Below are 25,593 nucleotides of genomic sequence, written 5' to 3'. Positions count from 1 at the left end.
CCTTTCCTTGCTGTCAATCAGATTCTCTTGAACATCTGTAATGATAGAAGGCAGTGAGAAAATAATGTATGTAAAATAAGTAAACCTGTAGTAATAAAGGAGCTTTCATTTAAATGAGTAATTCTTAACTGTTTGGCACCTTTAAAAAACAAGGTGTAGATGTAATCTACTTAATATTTGAAAACGGCCTGATATGGACAGAATCAGCTCTGGGCAAAGAGGCCTGACATTTTTTGGCCCTTGTTTTTTGCCCTAGAGTAATGAAAAGCTGAGAAAATCATAGCTCTTTCCCATCAATAATGAATGGGAGTCTTATATTAGCTGACACAAGGAAATAGAAGCGAGAGCTGATGTCTCTCTTTCTCATTCTCTGCCCCGGTATGCTTTGCTCTTACAGTTATTCTCTCAGCCAAAACGACTCATTCTTGTCAAATGTGATGTTGTGACTCACCCGTCACCACCATTTCCTCCGTGAGGACAGCAGTCTAATTGAGACATATCTGTGGCACAGTTGTACCTGGGGAGTCACAAATCGGTGTAATATAAGTCTTCAGTGAAAATAAAATCCACTTCGTCTCATCCTGGGGGTTGTTAAACTGCAAAAATGTGGGGGGAAGTGTGATTGTTCAGTTCTGAGGTAGCACATAATTCTGTTTTTCCTTGGAACAGCGGGCGTATGACAAAGGAAATATTTGTGACAGAGTGTCAAAGGAGCATCTTGTTGCCAGTAAATTAGGCTATAAACAGTTTCTAATCAGACAACTTTTGCTAATTTACATTTGAATATCAAAATACCCACTGCTCCTTTCCTGTTTAGACTATGATTACTTATCAACCTATATTCTAAATTAAAATTCAACCTGTAAAGCACTGAAACACAACATTTAGCTAATGCCAGCACACTAAGGAGACTGGGATACACTAAACATTCATGATTTTCAATGAGGCAGACGTCAATTAATGCACAGGAATATTCTTATTGAATTCTCAAACAAAAATGCAAAATATCAGTATTCTTTGTTTTTCTTTATAAATATGAGTAATACTCCTTCATTTTGAGGCTGTATAGGGGCTACTGATGTTAAACAAGAGAAGCCAAAGTATTCGCCTTTGCTGCTGTTTTTTGAAGGCAATATAAATTCTAGTCAAATTGATTTAAATTGTTCATATTTGCAGCAATTTCTAAGTGAATTGCAGAGCATCATTGCATCTTAAGCGGACACAGTCCTTTATGGTGATTCCAATCTGTAAAACAGGTTAAAAGAACCCAATCACTGGTTGATCCTTTATATCACTCCTTATATCTAAGTGTACCCGGAGTAAACGTTGCATGGGTAAAAACTCCTTTAAATCCACTCAGAATTTGCATGATTTTTTTTTTTCATTTACTATCACTGCAATAAGTCAACCTGAAAAAACTGATGTATCTAGCTAGTTTAAATGTTTGCTAAATGATGCATAGAAATTAAAATAAAAAATCTCTCCACAGCTGCACAGTCTCTCTGACTGAGCACCTGATGTGTTTGCGATTCAGTGCTTTAAACTCCTCTGGTCTCCTGCTGCTGGGACGCGTGCCAGAGCTGACCTCCCTGGGCCTTATGGTATTTCGCCCACTTCTATTACATTAACAGACCTTGTCTTTCAGGCTTTACCATATTGATTCTCTGCCCCTTCCAGCAAGGCTTTTTAAGAGAGAATGAGCTGAAGTCACGGTGAAGCCGTTGACTGGAGGGGAGGGGGGTTGCACACATAAAAGGCCCAGCACAGCTGCACGGCCTTAGATCCAGTGACATACAGGACACTGATGTAGTGACACAGATATGGTTGTCAGACAATAAAAACAGTACCTCTGCCTGGAGCATGTATATCTGACTATTCAAGCAGTTTCAAGTTTTCTCACAACTGATTTTTTTTTTTTTTGGCTTTCTTAAATGAAGATTTTTGCTGATATGAGTTTTTACATGTCTGTCATTGATTCTGTTCACTGATGTGCATATTATGAAATGATGTCAGCCAGATGGCATCTTAAAAGGAGGAGGTCTAGTGTATTACCAGTACTGGCCACTAAACAGCCACCCTGCTACATAACCCAGAGTTCTTGTTTAGTAGAGCACATAATCAGACTTTGCCACCAGCTGCAGCAGAATGTCTGCACTTGCAGCGCTGCAATACTGAGTATACTTTTCTGCCAACAGTGACACTTAAACAGTGTTGCTGAATCTTACAAGCAGTCTGTTGTCTTTCTTTTTTTAATTGTCATGTCCTATAGCAGTAAATCAGATTTAAACCATAGCTGTCACTGAAACTGATTGCCGTCCTGTCTGAGCAGTGCTTGAATAGCTCCTTTCCCCCGGCTGCTGGCGACTCTGCACTGCCTGTCAAAACAGTCACAAGCTCTGGGTGCTATTGGACTGCGGTGCTATGGCGACATCTGACTTGCAATCCCAAAAGAACTGTCAATGCCATGCTTGGGAAACCAGCAGCAACAATTTGACTGTCACGTCTGTGGGTCTCCCTTTGTTGTTACACATAACAGTCCTTAATCCATACGTGCAGAAACACTCTCAAGACCATAAATCATCACGTATACTAACTATAACTAACGCTGAGTACTGAAGCAGCAGATAATATTGGATCCTTTGACTATGTGCAGATTGCAGCTCGTCTGCAAAATGGCTATCATGAGAGGAGGGACTCTGAAGCATGTAATGTGAAGGGGGATGGGGAGAGTTTCTTCTATCTCTTTCTTGACAGCAGGGAGAAGCAAAGACAGTCCTGTTAGTGGGAGGAAGTAGATATAGGGGTTTAAAGTCTGTGAACTACAGGCCCCACAGCACCCAAATCTTATCATCGCTTACAACTGCTGAAGGCCCACTGATGCCCATGGCCCAAAAGCCTGAAACCAATTGCTGGGAATCCACATATAAAATAATACTGGCAAAAAGCTAGTTTTCACTCTCAGTTACAGGAGCTGACAGCAGCCCTGTGGCTAAGTAAAGGTGACAGTGTGTCAGTGTTAGCCAAACTGACAGCAGGTTAAAGGTGACAGACCAGAAGCATGCAGGTAGTTAACGGATGACAGATATCCAGGTGAATGCTGGGGCATTAGAAATGGTGAGAATAAAAATCTAGGGGCAGAATCTTGCCGGGAATAAAAGGCCAAATTAGACCGGCTATCTATATTTAGGCTGACAGATGTATTTGTATGTAGTTAAAAAGTAATTATTGTGAGAGAATTTGTGCAGTGCTCACAAATGGATTTGTCATAAAAGCCCTCTGTGCAAACTTTTCACATCTTAATTAACTTGCAGACTACTTAAAAGACTTTTTTCCTTGCAGTCTGGTGCAGCAATTTTGCTTACTTTTTCTGTTGATCTTTTCAAATGTGATCATGTTAGTTTTAAGTTTTGAAAGCAGTATCTTATCATCTAGATGATAATCAGTGTGTTCCAGCACATTGTCTGCATTTTACTGCTTTAGTTCTCTCTAACCGGCTTCACTTTTAGACAACAGGCTAAGAAAAGACTAGGTGATAAAGTATAGAGGAGAATTGGTTAAAAATAGGTTGGAATTGTCCTTTAGTGATTGTCAGAATCCAGAACAGAGTTTAAAGGACTGAGCACTAGCATTATACTTGTAAGGTCAGAAGAAACAATTGTTACTTTATGCTATGATAGATGATTACTGGTCAATTTTCTATGTTGCATTTGTTGAGTTAACAATGAATTGGTGTTCCTGGTTCATTTTAACATTTTTTTACAAATAATGATACAGAAATAATAATTGTTGGTAGATTTATTTCTACATGAAAACGATTTTAAAGGCAGTTTAGCTTTGCCATTTTTTTTTTTCAAGGACAATGTTGAGCTTTTTTTCTTTTTTTTCTTTTTTTCCTTTTTTACTATCCTGGTTTAATTTAAAAACCACACCGGTGCGGTCAGGTTACACTGTGCGTTTCAGCACCACTGCTTTTTCAGCTTAGAGGTGGCTGGGCAGGCATAGCAAATGCTTTTATCCTCTCCCAATCCTGTGTGCAGTGAAGAGGCTCCATTACGCAATTACATCAGCCACAGGCTAAAACCAGGAAGAGCTCAGGCCTCATTTCCCAACTAACACTTGCTGACAACACAAATTAAAGGGAAAAAGTAGGGGTCTTCTTTATAGTCTATGGGAGGGAAAGCTGATTTGAAAATGGTCTGTCAGTCTTGGGGGCCCACAGGCTATGATTTGATGCTCTCTGTGGGGAAAAAAGGCTCATTCTTGATGTGTTATGCCCTTATTTTGACTCCAAGGCTTGGCTTATACAATCATCTTCTTGAAATTAAGATATAATTTGATAGCCACGGGTCCACTAGTGTGAATAAATGCCAATGATTAAAGCAGTTTAATACAGTGTCAACATGACACAATACACAAAAGTAGGCAATAGACCAGAGATCATCAAGGGCCAGCATTTTCCTTGATGGAGGCAGACTTTCAAATACACACAAAAAAAAAAAAACATAAAGATTTTGGTCTAATTAAGACATTTTTCCTAAATATAATGCTTATATTTTATATACTTTCAACTGTGCATAAATTTTAGCCTTAAGCAGTGAGATCAGTCCTGACTATCTGTTTTGCAGCGAGCTGTGAACGATATAGTTTTACCGCATATTTCTGGGGTGATCAGATTATCCATTACTGGGTTTGACATAAATATTCTGTCTTGTGATTGTTACAAAAAACGCAGGCAGGCAACTGGTCTGGTCTGTTTCGTTTTCAGACAGAGAGTTAAGCTCGTAAAAGATCCTGATGCAGAAAGTTGATGCAGAAAAGGCAGAAAGACTGATGAATAGCTGTTTATCATGCATCATATTTGCTGACAGGTGGACGTCATTCCTGATAAAAACTGTTCCCATCTCAACTATTTTTTGAGTATAGTTTTGATTGCTGTAGGATTAAGACAGGGGGTGTCCTAACTTTTTCAACCGAGGGCCACATACAGAAATATATAAGAATGGTGGGTCCACTTTCATATTCCTTGCCTTGAGGGTATGACAAGTCCAAAATACGTTAATACATGCTTGGCGGTTGAATACACCTAAATGGCTTGTTAATGGCTGACAAGGCAAATAGACAGTCATTTTCAGGATTTGGGGGAAACTATCAGATTTCCACTCTACCTCTGAAATGCTACTGGTGCTACTTTTTGCTGCAATAATCTACCAAGACATTATTAATACATATCTCTTTTTGTCAAAATGTTTGTTTACAGAATCAGCATGGTAGCACTGAAACTATAAAGTGCAATACAGTTGAACACAAGCTTCATCATCTCATATGGGCCATATTTCATTGTATTTTTAAAATTTGCTGCGGGCCAATCAAAAATGGACAGCGGGCTGCATTTGGCCCCCAGGCCATAGTTTGGACACCCCTGGGTTAAGAGAATAACGATATTCTAAATATACAAAATAATTTAGTATAATATAATCAGGTTATGGACCACTATCTTACAGATACTACAGGACTGATTATTTCCCCCCAAGGTAGCAGGAAATAATCAAGAGAAAAAAGAGATTTTTTAATTTTTCTAAAACATTTAACGTAATAAAAATTCTATATTTTTCAATTAAACAATCCTGAAATAACTTGAATTTTAAAATCACTGTAATACAGCACTATCCCTACATACAGCAGATGCCAAAATAAGTTCACTGTGGATATAAATATTGCTGTTTGGACATGGTGTTTCGGTAAGATTTAGTTATTTAAAACTGCATAAAGCACTTTATGATATTAAATTAAACGAAGTGTAAAATGATAAGCTTTCGGATTTATTGCAGCAATATTTTCGTTGGTTGGGACTACAGAGCTAATTTTAAGCTAGCCTTCTACCTCTGTGGAACACGGCGGAGGAATTCGTGGCATTCCCATGACCGCACCGACCTAACCGTTACTGCGTCTGTTCCAAATTCAAATTCAGAGATAACATTTTACCAGTTATCCAGCAGCAGACTGCCACCATGTCTTGCCTCTTCAGGGAAATACGACTTTTGTGTGTGTGTGTGGTTGCCATGAGTTTAAAGCCAGGCTGTCCGGCAAGAAAGAGGGCAGCGCGGAGTGTTACAGGTCTAAGTTTGTTTGATATGATACATTTCCGTGAGATTTTTAACATACGAGAATTAAAAACTGAAGTCCAAGACACAACTGGCAACTAGGGCATTCAAGCGCGTATTTGCAGTTTAATGTATTTCAACCTTAATGGGACAGAGTGGCATAAGCAAGGACTTGGCGGAGAGACCCAAACAAACCCAAAGGTAGAGGGAGTATGAACTTACAGCTGTCAGAAAACCAGACAGAAGACTCAACTGACGACGTATATCCTCCTTACAGTCCGGATATTAAGGTATGCTAAAGGTAAGCAACTGTTTGCTAACAGCAGCTCTAGTAAATTTATTTTAAGAGTTTCTGCCCCCTAGTGGCCAGAATAATGCAGTATCCAAACAAATGGAAAAATAATGGCACGTTTCAATGATATAAAAGTAAAGATGCTTGAGATGTAAATTTGCATATGAATAATGCTTAGAAATTAAGTCTGTACAGTATTTTAGTATCAAATTAATCGATTAAAACAAGACTGATCTAAAGCACTCATCTCCAAAGTCTGGGTTGGGGCCCAGAGTTGGGTGGAGGGTAATATTTTTAGGGTAGCCAAATGAGTTTTTAGAATTTCTTTTCAACACAACGGTATTTAATGCAACATTTGTGTCTGCAGAACACATTATATCCACTTTTGGGGCTCCCCCGATCACCCTTTCCACTATAACATAAAACAAGGCTTTACCAGCCACTTGATTGCAAAGGAGCTAAAGTTAAAGTTATTGATGCTTGGCTAATAAAAATTAAATTTTGTTTTTCTGAGTTCATTCCTTGTTAGAAAGTCAAATTTATAATATGGTGAGATTTAATTAGTTCAGGTTCAGTTTCTTACCTCACCAGCACAAATCTTCACTTTATTCCTTTTCTGTGAAAGATGTATTAATATCACAAAAAAATGTGTATCTCATGTACAATAAATAAATAAATAAAATGCATAAAAAATAAATTGATTGTTTAAGACCAGACAGCTTCTGAAAGTAGAGCAGGCAAAGAAGGCATGGAGGCGGAGTGGCTTCTTCCAGGCTTTAAAAAAAATGAATGGCCAGTCAGATCAGGACTAGACTGAGTCTGTAATTAATGTTATCCAAGCTTGCACCATCTGTAATCTCAAAAATTGCTTATAGGCATTCTTTTTTTCCAACTTTATTTGAAAACAACTGAAATGTTATTGTTACCCTGTGAGATTACTTTTCCTTGCTTAAAGAACCACACGGGCTCAGAAATAATGCCATTAAATGATCATCGAGTTATTAAATGTAATCCATTGTCTCAAAGAAAGTGTTGCTGTACAGCCAACAAATGTGTATAACGCAAAGGCATTTCTGATTTGACATGTGTAAAGTATCTCTTTTTATCCCAAGGCTTTCTACAGCTACAGGTTCTTTATTGCACAAATCCTTTTCTAAATGTAGGGAACATGACTAAAAGCAACATTAAAAAGGACAGAGATCTCTGTTCACAGAGTCATCCAGCTGCAGTTCTCCAAGCTGCCCTGCAATGTAAACACCAAGCATATTTTATTACAATTGTTAGGTTATGCTTGGTGTCACCACGGTTAAATAACTGTGCGGCCACAGGGGACGGGAGCATGCTCTGAGTGTGCTCGGTGCAGCCGCTGGCCCTACCAGTCTAATCAGTTAGTCATTTCCAGGGGCTGCTCTTACTTCAGCAGGAGACAGAAATAGACCAGCGCTTCCTTTCTACTATTTGGATGTAACTGCAAAAAATGTTAATCCCCAAGCGATAACCGCTAAAAAATGATGGCCTCTGAATCCCAGCCAATCCATGAAAACCTTTCATCAAATCCCAGCAGCCCTGAGCCGCGCCGACTGGATTGCTGCCTCTCCTTTTTTAGTGAGGATTTTATCATTTAGTTGAGGGCAATATATATGGCTGCTGTTTGCTTACAGAGGAGATGCTCAGAGTCAGTTTAAGTACAGGCTGATGGATGCATCATAAAAGTAAATGAAACGACAGAGATGGAGAACAAGTGGAATACAAAATAAGGCAGAAATTTTGAGTCGCTCTCTTCCAGTTTTTTTGTTTATGTTCACATGTAGGTTGATAAATCCACTGGCCCCTTGATGCGCCATTTTTACCTGCCTTGCCAAAAATCATTATGCAAGCACAATAGGACATTTGTCTGCAGTATTAATGCCTTTATCATTGGGTATTGTTGACTGTAATGTAGCTCTGCAAAGAGGAATCTTACCAGGGAAATGGCATTATGTTCTACATAGAAAATTCTGACCCTATACTAAGAGCACCCCAGCATTAAAAGTGTAAAACAAATAAGCTCTGCATAACAGAGCTTGTATTGATCTTTGACAGCAGAGACATTAAAACATGGCTGAACAATCTTACTTTCTCACATCAGGTCTTGTGCCATCTGTGTTGATTTATATGTTAATCACTGTGGGAAAAAAAAGGATGACACTAGGTCCAAAAACAAATTCAGCATCTCTAAAATCAATGGCTTGTCCCCAAATAAATTTACATGTAATGAAGAGGTATGTGAGCAGATGTAAATGCATCAGTGCCTTCCTCCAAATCTTGCCGTGATAAGACTTTCGATTGAGCTTCACAAAAACGAATAGATCAGTGCTGCTTTCAGCATCCCAGAGAGAGCAGTAAAGGAGTAAAGGCAGCAAGGGAAGGAGAGTTATGTCTAACACAATCAACCAAGTGTCCATTATTACCCTCATGCAATCCCAGCAGATCTCCCCCACAATAAGGTAGGCTGATCAGTTCTGCCTTTAAAAGATTTGTTTGCTTTAAATATGTCTAAATTGCTGACAAAATCATTTGGTCGAAGACAAATTTCAAACACATACCTGGAATCTGAAATAATTAGGCTATATAAACATGTATGCAGTCATATTTTTGTGGCATTTTAGACTAAATGTTCATTTTATAGACAATGTGAGATGAATTTTAAAAACAGGCAATTTGTGTCTGGTATTTTTAAATCTGTGATTTTTTTTTTTTTTCAGATAGACAGCAGTATTGTGTTTTCACGCTTCTGTTTTTTTTTTTAAGTATTGCAGGTTTGCTTTTCTTTGCAAGAGTCTTGCATGTTAGGGTGAATCAGGGAAGGTGCTGTCAGGTCTTGAAATGACATTTCACATCCCCCTCAAAATTTTTGCTTTGGTTAACTTCAAATGACAAGGTTTGAGAGGGTGCTATTAAAAGCCCACAGTTACACTGTCAAAATGTCTGTTTATGTCTATTAGTTTAGAATTAAACAACATTAAAAAAAACTTGTTACACAAGGCATTCAATATTTATCAGAATTTCCTGCTGACACACTCATGTTGTTTACTATAATAATGAAGTGTAGAGTGACTTGATGTGTGGAAATAATACACTTCTTTTTAGTGCTTACACAAGTACAAACAAATGAAAACAATATCCTGTCAGCACAGAAGTATTTAGGCCATGTGTAAAGAAAACTCTGGAGATGCACTACCTGTATGCTGCTTATCTTACCTGACAGGCTTGGTACAGCAGCTGGTGCTCAAACTTTTTGATGCCGAGGATATTCTGGAACATCTCGTACAGCTGGTCCTTGCTGAGGATCAGTTCTGATGCCGCGCTGGCGGTCATGCGTTGCTGCGCCTTGCGGGGATCCTCGTCACCACGGTAGATGGTGTCAAACTTGGCCATCCAGGAGCTGAGCACCGTCTCCTTGCTCAGGCCGTCAATCTCTGGAAGGCTGCGCACACGTTTCTCAATGTGCCTCTTGAACACCTCCCTGAAATCACTGGCTGAGAAACCGCCACTCTGTACCATTTTAGCCACGCGGTCGCTCTTCAGGAACACCTATTGTGAGAAACCAGTAAGTAATTAGAGTGATGCAATAATTATATAAAGCTAATAATATTTGAAAAGGCTTCTGAATAATAGGCTACTTGTTGTAAAGCTGTGAAGCGTTCTGTCACACTGTCTTCTTAAAAAGTAAATGTCTCTTTGTCAGCAAATGGAAAACAACAACAGTTGTTGTTCATTTAGAGTTGAACAAGCGTAGGCCTACACATAAGCACGAACATCCACACAGCCAAGGCTGCATTCTGTCTCAAATGACAGAGTAGCAGAGACAGAGACAGGCGAGGCTATATTGTCACAGCATCAAGAAAAGTAACCATCAGAGCTGACTGCTCTGTCACTCTGACAGTCACATTTTGTTCTCAGCATCCATTATGGCTAAAAAGCTGTGACTACTGTACTGAAACATTACAGTACAGTGGTACATTACCCCTGTCATTGAGTGTATGTATTAGTGGACAACGAAGGTTTGCAGGCTGAAACTAACAAGATGTTAGGTCAATCCTTGGTTTCCCATCTGGAGAACTGTAGACCACAGCATTTAGTCTTTCTAAAAACAGCATGCACACAGCAACCTGAGATCTGCTATATGAGCTAATAATAGTTGCTCCTGCTATTTTAGTTAACACGCTACAGATAGAGGATGAAAAAATTAGCATATTCAAAAGAATTTGTTAGTTTTATCGAAGATTAAGAGATAAAATCTACACGCAGCACACAGAGATACATGTCCCAAGAGAGCAAAACATTTATTTTTTACAATGCATACCATGTATTTCTCATAATAATCAATAAATTTGAAATGGTTCTAGTAAAATAAAAGGCATGGAATGCATATTTAAATAGAACAGTCTCCTGAAAGCAAAGCTAAAATTTTCAGAGGTAGTCTCCTACTAAATGGCTGAGTTGGGATCATAAACCCAGCCTTCTCGATGATAAAACGTGGGCCATAACACAAATTACAAAGCTGACATACATGTCAAAATGGATTCTCAAACCTGTAGTAATGTCTTTCATAATGTTAAGCTGTAATCTCTCACATTCTGTTAACCAATGTGGCTCTGTAAAACATTATCAAGTAGAGGACATGGGAGGAGAAGCACAACAAAAACTGACAATACGGTCATTAAACTTTCCCTAACATAAAAATCTGTTTTCCTGCAGACTGTACCAATCTGACTGATCACTGAAATTCGGCAAGTTTAATATCTGCCGTGGTAGCAGGGAGAGGTGTCACGACAGTTCCATGGTTCGTATAACCACCTCTCTCTTTTGTAGCATGTCATTGCTCCAAATTACGTTCTTATCATTGCCTGCTTTAAATTGCAGCCCATCTCATATTGGCAAAGTGAATTTAGCTCCAGGTTAGTTGTCACTAGAAGAGGTCAGCCCTTATTAACTATCATGGAAGTCTTTATATGCCTTCCCTTATGGTACCAAGTATTTTATTTTACAATGACTTTTTCTTGTTTTACCATTGTGGGCTTAGCCTTTTTCGTGTTCCACTATCAGCTTCACCATTTGTCCTAAATGCATGGTTGTAATTACTTTTTTCATCCGAGGATTGAATTGCGAAGCTGGAAAAGATGGCTGTGTCAGCCACATGCTCTGACTCATAATCTGTGCTGTGAAAAGCTTCAGCCAACATTTTACCACTGAGTTGTCTGAATACAAGCTTTATGATTTTGTGTTGTCAAATTTTTAGATGGGGAGCAGCTAATTTCTGGTCTTAAATTTGTTAAAGAAATGAATGTTTTGGTGCATATGTAATAATGAATACTTCACATATTTAATAAAACATGCTACAGATATTGTTACATCTCAAGGGTTATCAAACTGTTGATTTATTTCATGATAATGTGAAAGCATCAAGTGTCTTAGTTTGTATCAAGACACAGCAGTAACTGATATAATGCTTCAATTAGGTGTGGAGTGTTTGTACCTCACTGTAGCTCTGCACAGCATTGATGAACGCTTCATCAGCCACAATTTGCGTGTCCCCGTTGAGAAAGGCCTGGAAACGATCCTTGGTCTGCTGAAGCTGCTGCTTGGTTATCTGTGAAAGGAATGGCAACAGAGGACAACTCAGTCAGGATAGAGCCATTTCCCATAACAAGCACAAAAATTACATTCAGCCATTCTTGACTAACCTATTCTGAGTAAGCCAAACAATCCAAATGTCATTTCCCAAGAAACTTCCTCAAGCTTCTCCCTGGGACACAGAGCACTCCCAAGCCAAAGGTTTGTGGTCAGGAGGCATTCATACTGAGTGCCAAAACCACATCAACTTGCTCCTGACAATGCCAAGCAGCTTAATAACAAGGCCCTCCCTGGTCTCTGAGCTCCTCATCCTAGCAAATGGAGTGAAAACAAGAATCTCATATCGAAAAGTAGTAACCAACTCTCATTCTTCCTTCCTCTATCCAGAGATCTTAACTGCAAGTAAGAGTGGGAAGTAAAATTGAGAGCTTTGCTTTATAGACCAGCTCTGTCTTTACTACTTAAAGGCTGATACAAAGCCTGCATTACTGCAGGCAGTGCCCCTAAACGCCAGTATATCTCACAATCCTTTTTACCATAGCTCATGAATAAAATCCCCAGGATACCTGCCTTCTTTCACTTGGATAACCCCCAGTCTCAATCTGAACTAAGCTACACTATATTGCCAAAAGTACTCGCTCACCTGCCTTGACTCGCATATGGACTTAAGTGACATCCCATTCTTAATTCATAGGGTTTAATATGACGTCAGTCCACCCTTTGCAGCTATAACAGCTTCAACTCTTCTAGGGCTTTCCACAAGGTTTAGGAGTGTGTTTAAGGGAATTTTTGACCATTCTTCCTGAAGTGCATTTGTGAGGTCTCACACTGATGTTGGACCAGAAGGCCTGGCTCTCAGTCTCCGCTCTAACTCATCCCAAAGGTGTTCTGTCGGGTTGAGGTCAGGACTCTGTGCAGGCCAGTCAAGTTCATCCACACCAAACTCTCTCATCCATGTCTTTATGGACCTTGCTTTGTGCACAGTCACGGTGGAACAGGAAGGGGCCATTCCCAAACTGTTCCCACAAAGTTGGGAGCATGGAATTGTCCAAAATCTCTTGGTATTCTGAAGCATTCAGAGTTCCTTCACTGGAACTAAGCATGCACAGCTGCAAACTGCACCAGTAGGCTTTGTAGGTCCTGACCTGTTAAAGCCAACAGGAGATCATCTGCATAAAAGAGAAATTTCATATTTATATCACCTAGTAGAACAAACTCCTGACTACAGTTTGTGAATTTTGAGGACAAGTGAGAAAAAGTTTTTGTCAGAAAATGTAAAAATGCCCCAAATTCAATGCTTTCAGTGAACATTAGAGGTCAGACCTAATTTTGTCACAGCAAGGTCCTGACTCATCGAATCACTGAGGCATAATACCAATACCAAAAATAAATTCTCTGAATAATTTCCATTGAAAATGCTGCTCACGATGTCACCAGGTAATGACTTCCACTGGTGGAGCTTAATGACATGACAGAAGGTAACATGACTGTGAAATAAATGGCCAAAAAAGGAGCTGGCTGCGGGATAATCATGTCGTGTTGTACCGTATTGTCTGGTATCGTACTGTATGGATCATTTGTAACCCTGTGATTTCCAACCTAGAGTGCATAGAGTAAATTTTCCTTGGCAGCTAGGAGGAACAGAGAAAGTAAACATTTTAGCCAAGTAACAAGTTCCACCATTTCAAATGTATGAACAGCTGATAAACTTTTTGCAGTTTCAAATGCCTGCTAAATCAAGAATTTTCCCAACACTTGCCTTCGGCTTAGTTGTAATACTTATGGCTAATGCTAGCAGCTACTGGCGCTTCGTATTCCGTAAATAGTCCATCATTAGGATGGAGACTCTTATGCGACTCCCAAGATCCGTTGTGTTAAAACTAGGGTTGTCAAAATTGACGTGTTAATGCGGATTAATCCATCATCATGATTAACCTGATTAAAAATTTTTTTCATGCATTTAACCCATCTACAGCACAGAATGACTCAAAATCCCCCGAAACATCTCTGGCAACACATTTCGGGCAGTTTGTCCAAGTAGGGTTATCGTCGACCGTGCCGCCGCACATGCGCAACTGGGCCATTGATCCGGTAGTGACCAACCAACTCGATATGGAAGATGCTAAACAGCACATCGGCCCTCTCGATTGGAAATTTGAGTACAAAAAAAAACATTAGACGGAGCAGTCAACCGACATAAAGTATTATGCACATTCTACAGGAAGGAGTTTTCTTTTCACCAAAGGACTTCCAGCTTGAAATACCACATTAATGTGAATTTGTAATTGAATAGCCCTGGCATATATATTCCCTTCTTTCTTGAGTATGTTTGCTTATGCAAAATGAAATGCGATTAATATAGATTAAAAATGAATGGTATTTAATGATAATTAATCCACAGCAACCCTGTAATTAATCTGATTAAAACTTTTAACCGTTTGACAGCACCAGTTAAAACTTGAGTTTTTCCTCCTTTTGGGATCATTGCAAAGCTTGTTGTACAAACAGTTGTGTAATTCTCCTCTGAAACACTGAAAAACTATTACACCAGTCAAGCAAAGCCTAGTAAAGAATAGTAAAGCCATGTTAAGTCTGCGCCGTGTTCTCGGCGCCGCAGAGGTTTTCTTCTCCGGGGCTTAATGACAGGCCACATACCGTGACGCCACATACTGTTTTTGGCCGACTGCTGAGATCAGCCCTACACATGGGCCTGTATGTATCTGAGTCTCTGACTGGCTGACTGAGTGACACTACTTTCACTTTCAGAGTCATACCATACAGAGTTGGGTTTGCTTATACTGAAAACTTTGGGAATGGCTGCCTCCATTGTAGTGCATGGAGCCATACAAATAATGGCTCCCTCCACTGCTCGAAATACCTCAGATATAGCTTTAGCATTGTGTCCGTTCTACTAGAACTGGACCGCGTTTCTGTAAGAAGTAAAGGATAAAAGCAACCCTAAAAGCTTTTCATGTTGGAAAAGATGTTTTCACTTCTGCAGTCAGGCATTTCAACAGGTATCCCAGAAAGTTGTGGTCAGCCATACACTAGGTTTTAACCTTGTCTTGTTGGAATGTGTAGTCTTGTGAAGGAGTCAACAAAAACCTTTATCATTGGTGGATATAATATTTTATTTTCTGAATAATTAAATTCTATCGAATACTTGCAATATCAGCCAATAATTTATCTGTACAGATAATTATTGTGCATCCTTTCATTGAACATTAGTATGTTAGCACTGACCAGTTACATCATAGTGACACTTCGAAGGCTGTCCCATTTCAGCTGCTCCTGCAGATGATTCCCTCTTTCAGACCAATGAAAGATCCATTCAGGGCATCCTTCATTGCCCAACATCCTAAGATTTATTGAGCTGCAATCTCAAAGGGCTGGCAGACGTTCAAGCAGGCAAGTAAAACACTCAGTTCTACTCAATCAAATAGTTCCAACACTAATGTTAAAAAAAAGGGGGCTCAAGACTTCAAGTTACCTTGAATATTACAGGTAAAATTATGCCATGTCTGTCATGTTTGCTAGTTATGATGGTTCAGTTTGGTAGATGACTGGAGTGGCACTAGGAAACAAAGGGAAAGGCTGGGGACAGACTGAAGCAAACACAGCATCCTCTTGGGTTTATGCAGGCTACAAAGGCAGGTTCTTTCAGAGGATGCAAACCCTGAAATAAGACACAGCTAACGTCAATTGACAAGCTTACATTAGATTTTGGCAGTATCAAAGAGCTTTTAGCATATTTGTCACCTTAAAGCCTTCTACATATTATTTTATGGCTTTGTTATTAGTGACACAGGCTGAACATGAATTTTGCAAATGCTTTATATATTGAAAGAGTAACATAATGAGATTATTTGATTTTTTTTAAATTTACTTTCTACTTTAAAAAATCAAACTTTTACTGAATTATGAAGTCAGGAGTTTCATATTTCATGTTTTCTCCACCTTTCCCTTTGTTTCACATTCAATCCTCACTTCAGTCTCGATGTCCTTGGATCGATTTCACATATGGTTACTGAGTCAATGACCTAACAGTCAATAGACCGACAATCTCCCCCTGACAACTGCTTTCAATCTACAGTTCAAGCTGTTGTGTATCAAACAAGCCCGAGGACCTGCTGGTAACACGTGTGTGTCTGCGTGTGTTCAGCCGCATTTTGCAAGTGACAGACTTTGGTGTGGGCGTGAGATGGAAAAGTACCACATATCATGCGCTTTTGAGGCAATCTCAACACCATCTGTGTGCCTATCGTACAACTCCAACCCCTCTATATGTACTGTTAAGGAAATGAGGCTTTTGTGACATGAAATATTTCTACAGGAGCCAAAGTGAACATTTCAGAGTCTAGTCTAACAATAACATTCAGATTTGAAAACACTTTAAAACTGCATCATAATACAAACTTAACCTTCAAGCCTCTAAAATCTTCCACTTTAGAGGCTTCTTCTACTCCATCCAATTCACTATAGTTGCGGAAGAGTGAATGTCAGGGTGATATACCGCTTATTGCCCAATCATAAAAGATCCACTTACAACACATAATAGCATATCTACAACACCAAAGATCAATACAACCTCAGCTTCAAGGTTTCAGGTGTATTTATCTTTGCAACAGCAAGATGTGAGATTCAAAAGAACGTGTGATCCATCCCTGCCAGTTTTTTAATAGACCGTGGTGTTCAAGGAACATCCTGAGGCAAAAAATGTTAATACCAACGCCAGCATGCAAAACAACTTGGTCTATGGAGAATCAAGCTGAAATCAACTTTGTTTTTCTGGACATTTATAAAAGTTAAAGGACTAGAATGAAACATCAGCTTTCACTTGCTTTTTTTAACAAACATTGGTAAAAGAAACACTTAACTAAAATTAGTTCTAAGAGGCTCTAGTGTTTCTCTCATTAGAACATATTTCTTAAAGTCCTTGTAAAATAAAATCCAAATGTTGTGTTTTAATACACTAGATATGTTGGAATACGGTGCCTGTTAACATGTGGAAACACTAAATTTTTTATTTAGACAGCAGTTGTTCACCTCTTTCCTGGCTTGGTTTTATGTGAGCAGGGCAAATAGGAGCCCATGACATCACTGATCTTGACAGGGAAAACCCCGCCCTCCTACTGCTACAATGGGATATAATCATCAAGCAGTTCATCTAATTACAGTCTGTTGTTAGCCGATTTCACTGCCTTCATTTAAAGTTAACAGCCAGCTACATGCTGTGTTTTTGTTCATTGTGAGGTAAATTTCCCAAATCTATCAGCCATGGTTGCCTACAGGTCATTCAAAGTATCATAATGTAGAGATTTGTGCCAGAAAACAGTAAGTTTATTCCCCAACTTCTGTGTCTCAGAGCCAGGTAGCTGAGCAGTGGCATTTCTTAATATTTGAGAGGATCATATTTCCCATGAATGGGTGTGGCTTTGGCTCATTCAGTCAACTCCCCTGCACCATCCTAGAGCAGATATTACTACCTCATTTTTTATGATTTTGAAGCTTAATTTTCCAAATGTGTTTTTCATGGCGGAAATGTGGCCTTATGGTTCATATCAAGGTGGCCTGCTTTACAACAAACCTAAAATAAAGATATTTTTCATCACTGTAGAGGGACTTTGGGCATATCTAAGCACAAGTCCTTCGTATGAAAACAGAAAAATACAGAAATGACTAAAAAGTTATATTCTGATGTATGATAGGAGCTGGAACACGATCTGTTAAAGGGCATCAGCTTCTAAAAGAAGTACAAAAACCAACTTGAACCTAGCAGAAAGCTTAAGTGTTTCAGGGCAGCACTTATACCACTAGACCTAAGGCCATGCATACTGTAACTTTCTTGTATACCAACAAATATTGCAACATAGCAGCTTTACTGTTCAAGCCTCTAAAAACAATCAACTGTATGGCATCTGAGCTACAGCTAGAAAGGTTCAATAAGTGTACTAATTTATTTGCCAAGTGATATAAAATTAATCATCACTAATGGTAACCGGACAATTGTTTCAGTGATTTTCCAGCTTCAAGCTCTCAGCCTCTCAAATGTGATAATTTCACAGATTTAGAAAAATATCTTTGAGGCTTGATGAATAAAACAAGAAATTAAAAGCCATGGCAATGAGATCTGTGAATGATGATGATCATTTTTAAAACTATTTTCTGAGATATAAAGACCAAATGATTAAGAAAATAATTGGCATATAAACCCCACAATGAAAGTAATCATTAGTTGCAGCCCTGGCTGCAATCCATGCAGCCAAGGACAGAGTGGCCTCTATTAACCTCGCATTTCAACTTTGGATTCACTCATAGCACGAGAAGAATTACAAAGATATTACAATAAACTCCAGAAGATGAGGGTGTTGGCCATCCTCCAAACACTGACTGAACACATTTATGTTTTACCTGAAGATTTTACCGGGAAAGGTCAAAGCTAATAATACTTCTGCTGACAGTTTCCCTTTGCCAACCTGACTTTATGTGACAGCGCGGAGAGGTGTGTATGTGTGTTTATCTGGAGAGCTGACACTGAAGCACACAGCTGTAAACCAGATAAAATGTGCCTATTTCTCCACCTAAAAACAGTTCAGCTGCATAAAGAATTCATGAGTCTGAGTTGTGCGTGCTCTTTGCCTCATTGCTGATTGGGGACCAGTGCTGATTAGCTACCACGTTGATGGATGAGAGAAAATGCTTCCATTTTCATCAGTATTGCCAGACTCCCAAGACATACTTTCCTGCTTTGCTATTATTGATTCACTCTCCGTGGCTCTTATCAAGATTGCAGTGTTACACGATGATTCATTGGTTTGCAATGAAGTGGATAGTGTCATTAATCACCCCTCACATATCAATAGAGGTGATATGCACATTTCATTGGTCTGATTTACAGTTACTTCATTAATGTTGAAAATGGCTATGGATTTGAGTTTAGTTCAACCATGAGGCTGAAAAACATAACGACCTATGAATCTAATTAAGAACTGCTTTTATGATAAATTATAAATAATGTTTGTCTCTTAAAGGTATAATTCAGATTTTTTGAGCAGCTGGTGTATTTATGGGTGGTGCTTTGCATGCACGATACTTGTTTGGAGGAGCCAGCTATTATGTAGGCTAAGCAATACAGGATTATAGTTGGATTTGGGACACAATCCATTAAAGAAGAGTCACCAAAAACAAAATGAAATCACCTTTAGTATCTGTAATATTTTAATCCCTTTCACCACTCCATCTTACAGACAGACAACCTGTTGTTTATGCACTATTTCTCAACCTTTCCCTTCATGCATCTGCATTATGCACTCCCTGTTGTGATTGTACATTTTCTATACCTCCATACTTTTTTATACTTAATGTTTAAAATAATAAAATATCAATTATTTCAATGATAAGTAATATGCAAAATTATCAAAGATTTAAAAGCAAAAATCGTCAACAAGCAGCAACCTCAGGTTTTGTATAGGACTGTCAGCATTAATATATTACTAAGGATTAATTAAGGACCATAAGTAAAACATCATTTCTTATTGTGTTGTTGGCATGCTTTATTGTCCCTTTCAGCACAATTTGGTTAAGCCACTGCAACATCTTCCTGCAGCCAGAGTGACATCAAATGAGTACTGTGTCTTACCGTCTCATTCAAGTTCAAAAAACCTCAGAGGCAGCTCAGTGAACAAGTCAAAAGTCATCTGCACCATGGGCTATAAAACTTTTAACTTATTATTTTTCCCTTTTTTTACTTAACAATCATCAACAAGTTCCTTTTTCCTTGGTTAAGTTCATGCCATAATCTGCCCTGGTTCCTTATTTTCATTCTGCAGGAAGTTGATTATGGGCTGCATGGCGGCACTGGAGTTAGCACTGTTGCCTCAACTGGTTTGCATGCGCAGGCTATCTCCTTGCTCATGGGGTTATTGGTGACTCTAAATTGGCAGTAGGTGTAAGTGTGCCTGGTTGTTTGTCTCTATATTTATCTACAGAGCCCTTTGATTGACTGGCGACCAGTACAGGGTATACCTTGGCCCTTGTCCATTGGGATAAGCTCCAGGCCCCACCACCCTGAACGGGATGAGTGGTATAAAATAGATGGATGGAAAGAAGTTCATTACCCTTGCTTTAAGACAGAGGGAAAAAAAGATTTAAATGCAAATAAGTTCAATTTCAAATTGTGTCAAAAAGGGATAATTTATCACAATTACCTACAGAAATTCTGAGATTATTCAGGATTAAAAATTGTAATCATTTGGCAGCCCTAGTTTTGAAAAACAGAGCTAATGCAGAAGGGCAAAAGATGCCGTTCCTTAAGTCTCGACTTCAGACTGGCTGCTGAATCCCATGACCCATCTTTATTTAAATGCCCATTTTTACAGCACGAGAAACATGTTTAAAGTAGAGGTACATGCAGTCAGCCAGCTAAACCTTTAATACCTTTGTAGTCTGCACCAAATTTGTTGGTCGGTTAAACTAATAATTGTCACTTTTTAAATCAGTTCAGGCCCACAGTCCCGGTCAAACACTCCTGAAGCACAGCTGCCTGCCACTGTTGTTCTTATGGGGGTTTTCCATTACATTGCCCATTCCCCCACAACTGAGCATATAAGGGTGTTGCTGATGATGCTGCGTTTTGAATCAATGACATTGAAAAGCTGTCAATGTCAAATTTTGTTCCGCTAGAAGAAGAAGAAGACTGTTTGGTTTCTCTGTCCACCCACATCATGCCTGTCCAGGCTGCTGAGGTATTTCAGAGTTTGGTGGAGCAGTTGCTACTTAAACACATCTGTGAAGCAGCGTTGGATCAGCATAGCCAAAAGTCATAATGCAAAAGCCCCATATATGACTACTGACCCACTTCCACAGTGCTCTTTACTCTGATATAAACAACCACTAACCGCTAGAGTACCGATAGTCCTTGTAGAGACAGCATAGCTGTATTTTTATGTAGAAAATGGGGATAAAACTAATATGTTAATTATGCTATGTTATTGAGGCTATGTTAATTGTGCTATGTTATTGCTATTAATATGCTAATATGCTAATTTAAACCCTATGTTTTTGCCACTTCGGACCCTTATACAACAAAGGGACACTGTTAAAATCACTAAAACTAGAAAAATTTAGATGCTGGTATGTCAGCCGTAGTTAAGGATCCTACTCCTTACACTACTGCCAAAATGAAAGCCTACAAAAGTATGCACAGTTTCATATGTATGTACAATATGTGGGTCTGTACTACTGTGCAGTAGAGCAAGAAATTGTTTATCGTCATAGCATAGGTTAGTGCTAAAAAGCTAACATTAGCAAGATCACATTGCATAACGTTTATCTGAGGATCCCTGTCAGCTGTTAGTCGGTGATCTGGGGTTGTTATGCTAGTTAAAGGCTGTTGTATTTTGATCAAGTTAACACAATATGAATGACAGGATTAGGAAAATCTGTTGGGTATTTGTCCCCTGAAGGAACAGCAGAGCATGCAACAGCATTAATCCCCTCTTTGTTGCTCTATGGGTTTTCTTTCTGTAAGGGATTCTGTAGAAATATAACCAGGGCCTGTCTCCTCATCAGTTAGTGTATCCAGCTGTACAAGAAACTTGACTTCATTATAAAAATAAAACTGTTTTGGCATATAGGTGGCAACTGAGACTGTTGACTACATGGCGTACAGCATTAGGAAGCATTTCTTGGCCACCAGTAAGTGGTTCCATGCAATGTGTTGTGTGAAAACTATGAAGCTATGAATAGCTCATTTATTCATCAGCACTCACTGAACAGGGTTTTAATTTTTTAAACCTATCTATCCTAATGATATGCAAAAATTATAGGAGGTTATTGGAGGTTAGTATGGGGAAAAGCTTTTAAAAACTGTGGGAAAAGGGTTAAAAGTTGCAAAAATGGGTATAAAGAGGCAAAGATGGGCTGTAATAACAATGTAGAAAAGCAGTCAAAATGTTGCAAAATGGGTTAAAGGTGACAAAAATGGGCTGATAAAGTAGTTAAAAGGGTTAATAGTATCAAACATTGGCTAAAAGTGGCAGAAATTGGTTAGGAGTGGGCAAAATTGGTTTACAGTGGCATATAATGAGCTCTAATAATACTGTGAAAAGCAGTTAAAAAGTAGCAAAAATTTCGGTTGAAAGTGGCAAAAATAGGCAAAACTGTGATGGAAAGAGGTTAAAAAGTGGCACGGATAAATAATATAAACATCAGGACCCAATAATTGTTTGACACACTTTCTAGCTCCAAACAGAAGTAACCGTTAGCTTGAACCACTGCTAGTGTTCCTGCACACATGCATTGAATCACAGCCCAGGAGGGCCCATTCACTGGGTCTTTCAGGGGGCCAACCAATTCTGTGGGCAGTTCTGGAAATCACTGAGACTAGGTTTATCTAAGTCTATGACATTCAGTCATATTTTGGAATATAAGTCTGTAAATACATGTGATCATTATAAGCCATAACAAGCCTTGTTTGAAAGAGTTGTGCATGCATGTGGTGGATGCATTCCTGCCCATGTATACAAAGAAAGACAGACTACTAAATCTTAATAAAAGAAAGTTACATAACTCCTTCACTGCACGATAATTATATAAGATGGTAATTATACTTAAACATATAATAGCTGTGTAAATGATCCAAATTTACTTTCTCTTTTAAACTTAAATGAAGGTGAGGTATAAAACATATCAGCTGTTCTGTCAGGGCTGTGATAAGTGGAGTAATTAGTTAATTGAATGCAGTATATTCAGTACTGTTGCTGGAGTACTTCAACACATTAAAACCTGCACTGCGCTGACTCACACTTTAGATTCCTCTTCAAGTTACATAACATTGAAAAGTGGAGTTACATTAAGGGTTTTACAAAATCAAAAGTCTGCAAAATATAAAAGATATTATGGCAAACACCCAAGAAACTGGCTCAGTAAAATAGTAGAGTTAATGAGTTTAATGTTGAATTAGGAGCAAAATAAACCTTACTTTGATCAAGTCTGGGAATTAATGTTTATATAAAAAAGCTGAACTTCACTTTGATGAGATCCAATATGTAGGGATGAAAGACTCTTATGCAAGCATATTGTACTCATTGTGTTTTAATCTGTTTGCTCAGGGTAAAGCTGCCTACCACTGCTGCTGTTGGTGTTCAGCAAACATGCTATTGTTGAATCCTCTTGCTAGACAAACCATATTTCGGTCATGTTGCAGATGACAGCACCAGCCCACATCTGAGTAAACAGCCAACACAAGCACAAGAGCAAGCGCTTTACAACAGCTGCACAAAATCTACCAGCAACCGGTCTCATCAAACACAAAACCCCTGCATGATGTAGAGTCTGTGGTCACCAAACTACAATTATACAAAGACAAATGCACAAGCTGCTGTCCCCAACCAGACGGGCTCCCATAGATTTCTTCTGAAGGCACACGCACACAGAGTTGTGTGAGTAAATACCACTTGGCTGGTTTCTCAAACAGCCAGGTGTATACACTGCAGACGGAGCCTGACAAACAGCAAACAGGGATGAAACGGGGAGCTGTGTCTCTGTATAACCAGCCTACTCTCTGTTGTCATATTCAGGAGCTGTGGCAGCGCTGATATATACAGGAGAACACTGTGTTCACAAGCAGCTAAGCCCCTTCTTGTAACAGTCATCCGCTATCACACCACCAACTCACTGGCAGCTCAGCTGGTTCCTCATTATGCTCGATCCGTTAGTGAGCAGAAAATAAGCCTTTAACCTGATATAGCATAAATGGTATGGACAAGTCTAGAGGGTAAAGGGAGGACAAAATCAATGAAACAATTTGCATAAATTTGGTCCACAAAAGATCAATACTGTATATTCCAGCATTGATTTAACTTTTTGTAGTAAGAACCATTTCAGCATGAACTTAAAACAGACTGATACAAAATACATTCATGCTTTTCCATATAGCAATGTTTTTTATAGATTTCCATGTGCATTTTATTATTATATTACTATTGCATACTCCTCCCAGTGGTGCTCATACTAAAACTCAGCATCCAGATGTGTTGAAAAATAGAGCATTTAATCAGGCCTTAAACTTACTGATATTCAACAACACTTGCGCAATTGTCCTTGCACAAAAAGTTTTTTACCGTTTTATGGGGGCTCGTTGCCTTTATTTTGAAAGGAACACTGAAGAGAGACAGAATGTATAGGGAGAGAGACTGGGGGAAGACATGCTCCAAACAGCTTCTTATGAGTTATTGCATTAATTAGAAACCTTGATCAGAGGTATAAAAAAGCATTTTTCTGTGAATTAAGAGAATCAAAAGGTACAAATTACACTAACTGTCCATTATCCTATTTTTACAATAAACATTTGTACTAGGGCTACCAGTATTAATGTGTGATTAAGGACCATAATAAGCACATTCATTTAGTCAAGCTACTGCACTGTGTCCCTGCAGCAACAGTAAAGTAAAATAAGTCAACCACTGCAACATAATGTCTCATTCCAGTTTGAAAAACTCACAGAGAGCTTAGTGATGTTGGCGAAGTCATCACCAACATTTCACTTTTTCATCCTCCTCTTGTTTTATTTTTCAGTCTATAGCAAGTTCCTTTTTCCACAGGGGTAACCCCCAACATTGATCATGACTAAAACATTTTATCAATTGACAGCCCTTATTTGTGCCTAAATAAAATATTAAATATTGTATTTTTGTTGTCATTGATTGTTCAATATTGCACCTATTACTTTAAATGATCCTATTACCTTTTTTTGTACAACTTGTATCCGGTAAAGCAGTTTGCAACTTTTATTAAAAAAAAATTTCAACTAAGGAAAAGCACCAATTAAAGAGTACCATTGGTTAGTGTCTTTAGTACCAGTGAATATGTTAAAATTATACGTGATGAATAGAAAACTAATTTGATCCAATCTTGTAAATTGTCAACTTAACTTAGCAAGGCCAGAGGCATCATGTTTTTGAGTTGTAAGTCCACACATAAGGCTCATTCTTGTGAATAGAATATCCCAAATGATTTTTGACAGTTTCATTAAACTTTGTACTGATGTTTACCCTGACCCAAGGAGAAACCTTTGGATTTTGGAGGTCAAGGTCATTTATCCTTCTGTTCATTTCTTGCTTTTGAGGCTAATTTTGTGGACAAGAGATCTTTAGAACACATTGGTGTTTTTTCCTCAACCTTGCATAAATGTTTTCATGACTGAACTGATTATATTTTGGAGGCCAAAGGTCAAGGTCATGGGGCTTGTGTACATCTTTTGCCTGTGAGCATGATACACTAGAAAATTGCAGCGTTTTCTTTAAACTGTGATAGTGGAAATAAATGTTAGTTCCTATTCCAGGTCATAGCAGATGAAATTGTAATCAGCTGCTTTTGTCTCTGTGGACAGACATCGACCCATTAGTCAATAACATGGCATGACCCAATGTCAGGAGCCTGTGTTTAAATCAATTTATCTTTGGCATGTAGTACCAAAACTCCTGGCTCAGATTAGAGTTTTTTTTTTAGTGGACAGTTCTCATGTCATGTTCTCTATGGCTGCAGATTTTCAGTATATTTTTTCTAGATGTGAGTCTAACCAAC

General features: G+C 38.7%; 1 protein-coding gene across 15 annotated transcripts in view; it reads right to left on the bottom strand.

The window, feature by feature from the left end:
* The window catches only part of cadpsb (Ca2+-dependent activator protein for secretion b), a 103,488-nt gene that overhangs the window by 59,227 nt on the left and 18,668 nt on the right, over positions 1–25,593 (bottom strand). For all 15 annotated transcript variants that reach the window (XM_041780849.1, XM_041780906.1, XM_041780865.1 and 12 more), the window contains exons 2-3: positions 11,912–12,025; positions 9,634–9,966 (exon numbers count right to left, since the gene is read on the bottom strand). In XM_041780849.1, the coding sequence (XP_041636783.1) occupies positions 9,634–9,966; positions 11,912–12,025 (447 nt within the window). The remainder of the gene's footprint in view (positions 1–9,633; positions 9,967–11,911; positions 12,026–25,593) is intronic.

The sequence above is a fragment of the Cheilinus undulatus genome, linkage group 3, assembly GCF_018320785.1.
Source record: "Cheilinus undulatus linkage group 3, ASM1832078v1, whole genome shotgun sequence".
Lineage (NCBI taxonomy): Eukaryota > Metazoa > Chordata > Actinopteri > Labriformes > Labridae > Cheilinus > Cheilinus undulatus.
This window is presented reverse-complemented; position numbering and strand designations above follow the sequence as displayed.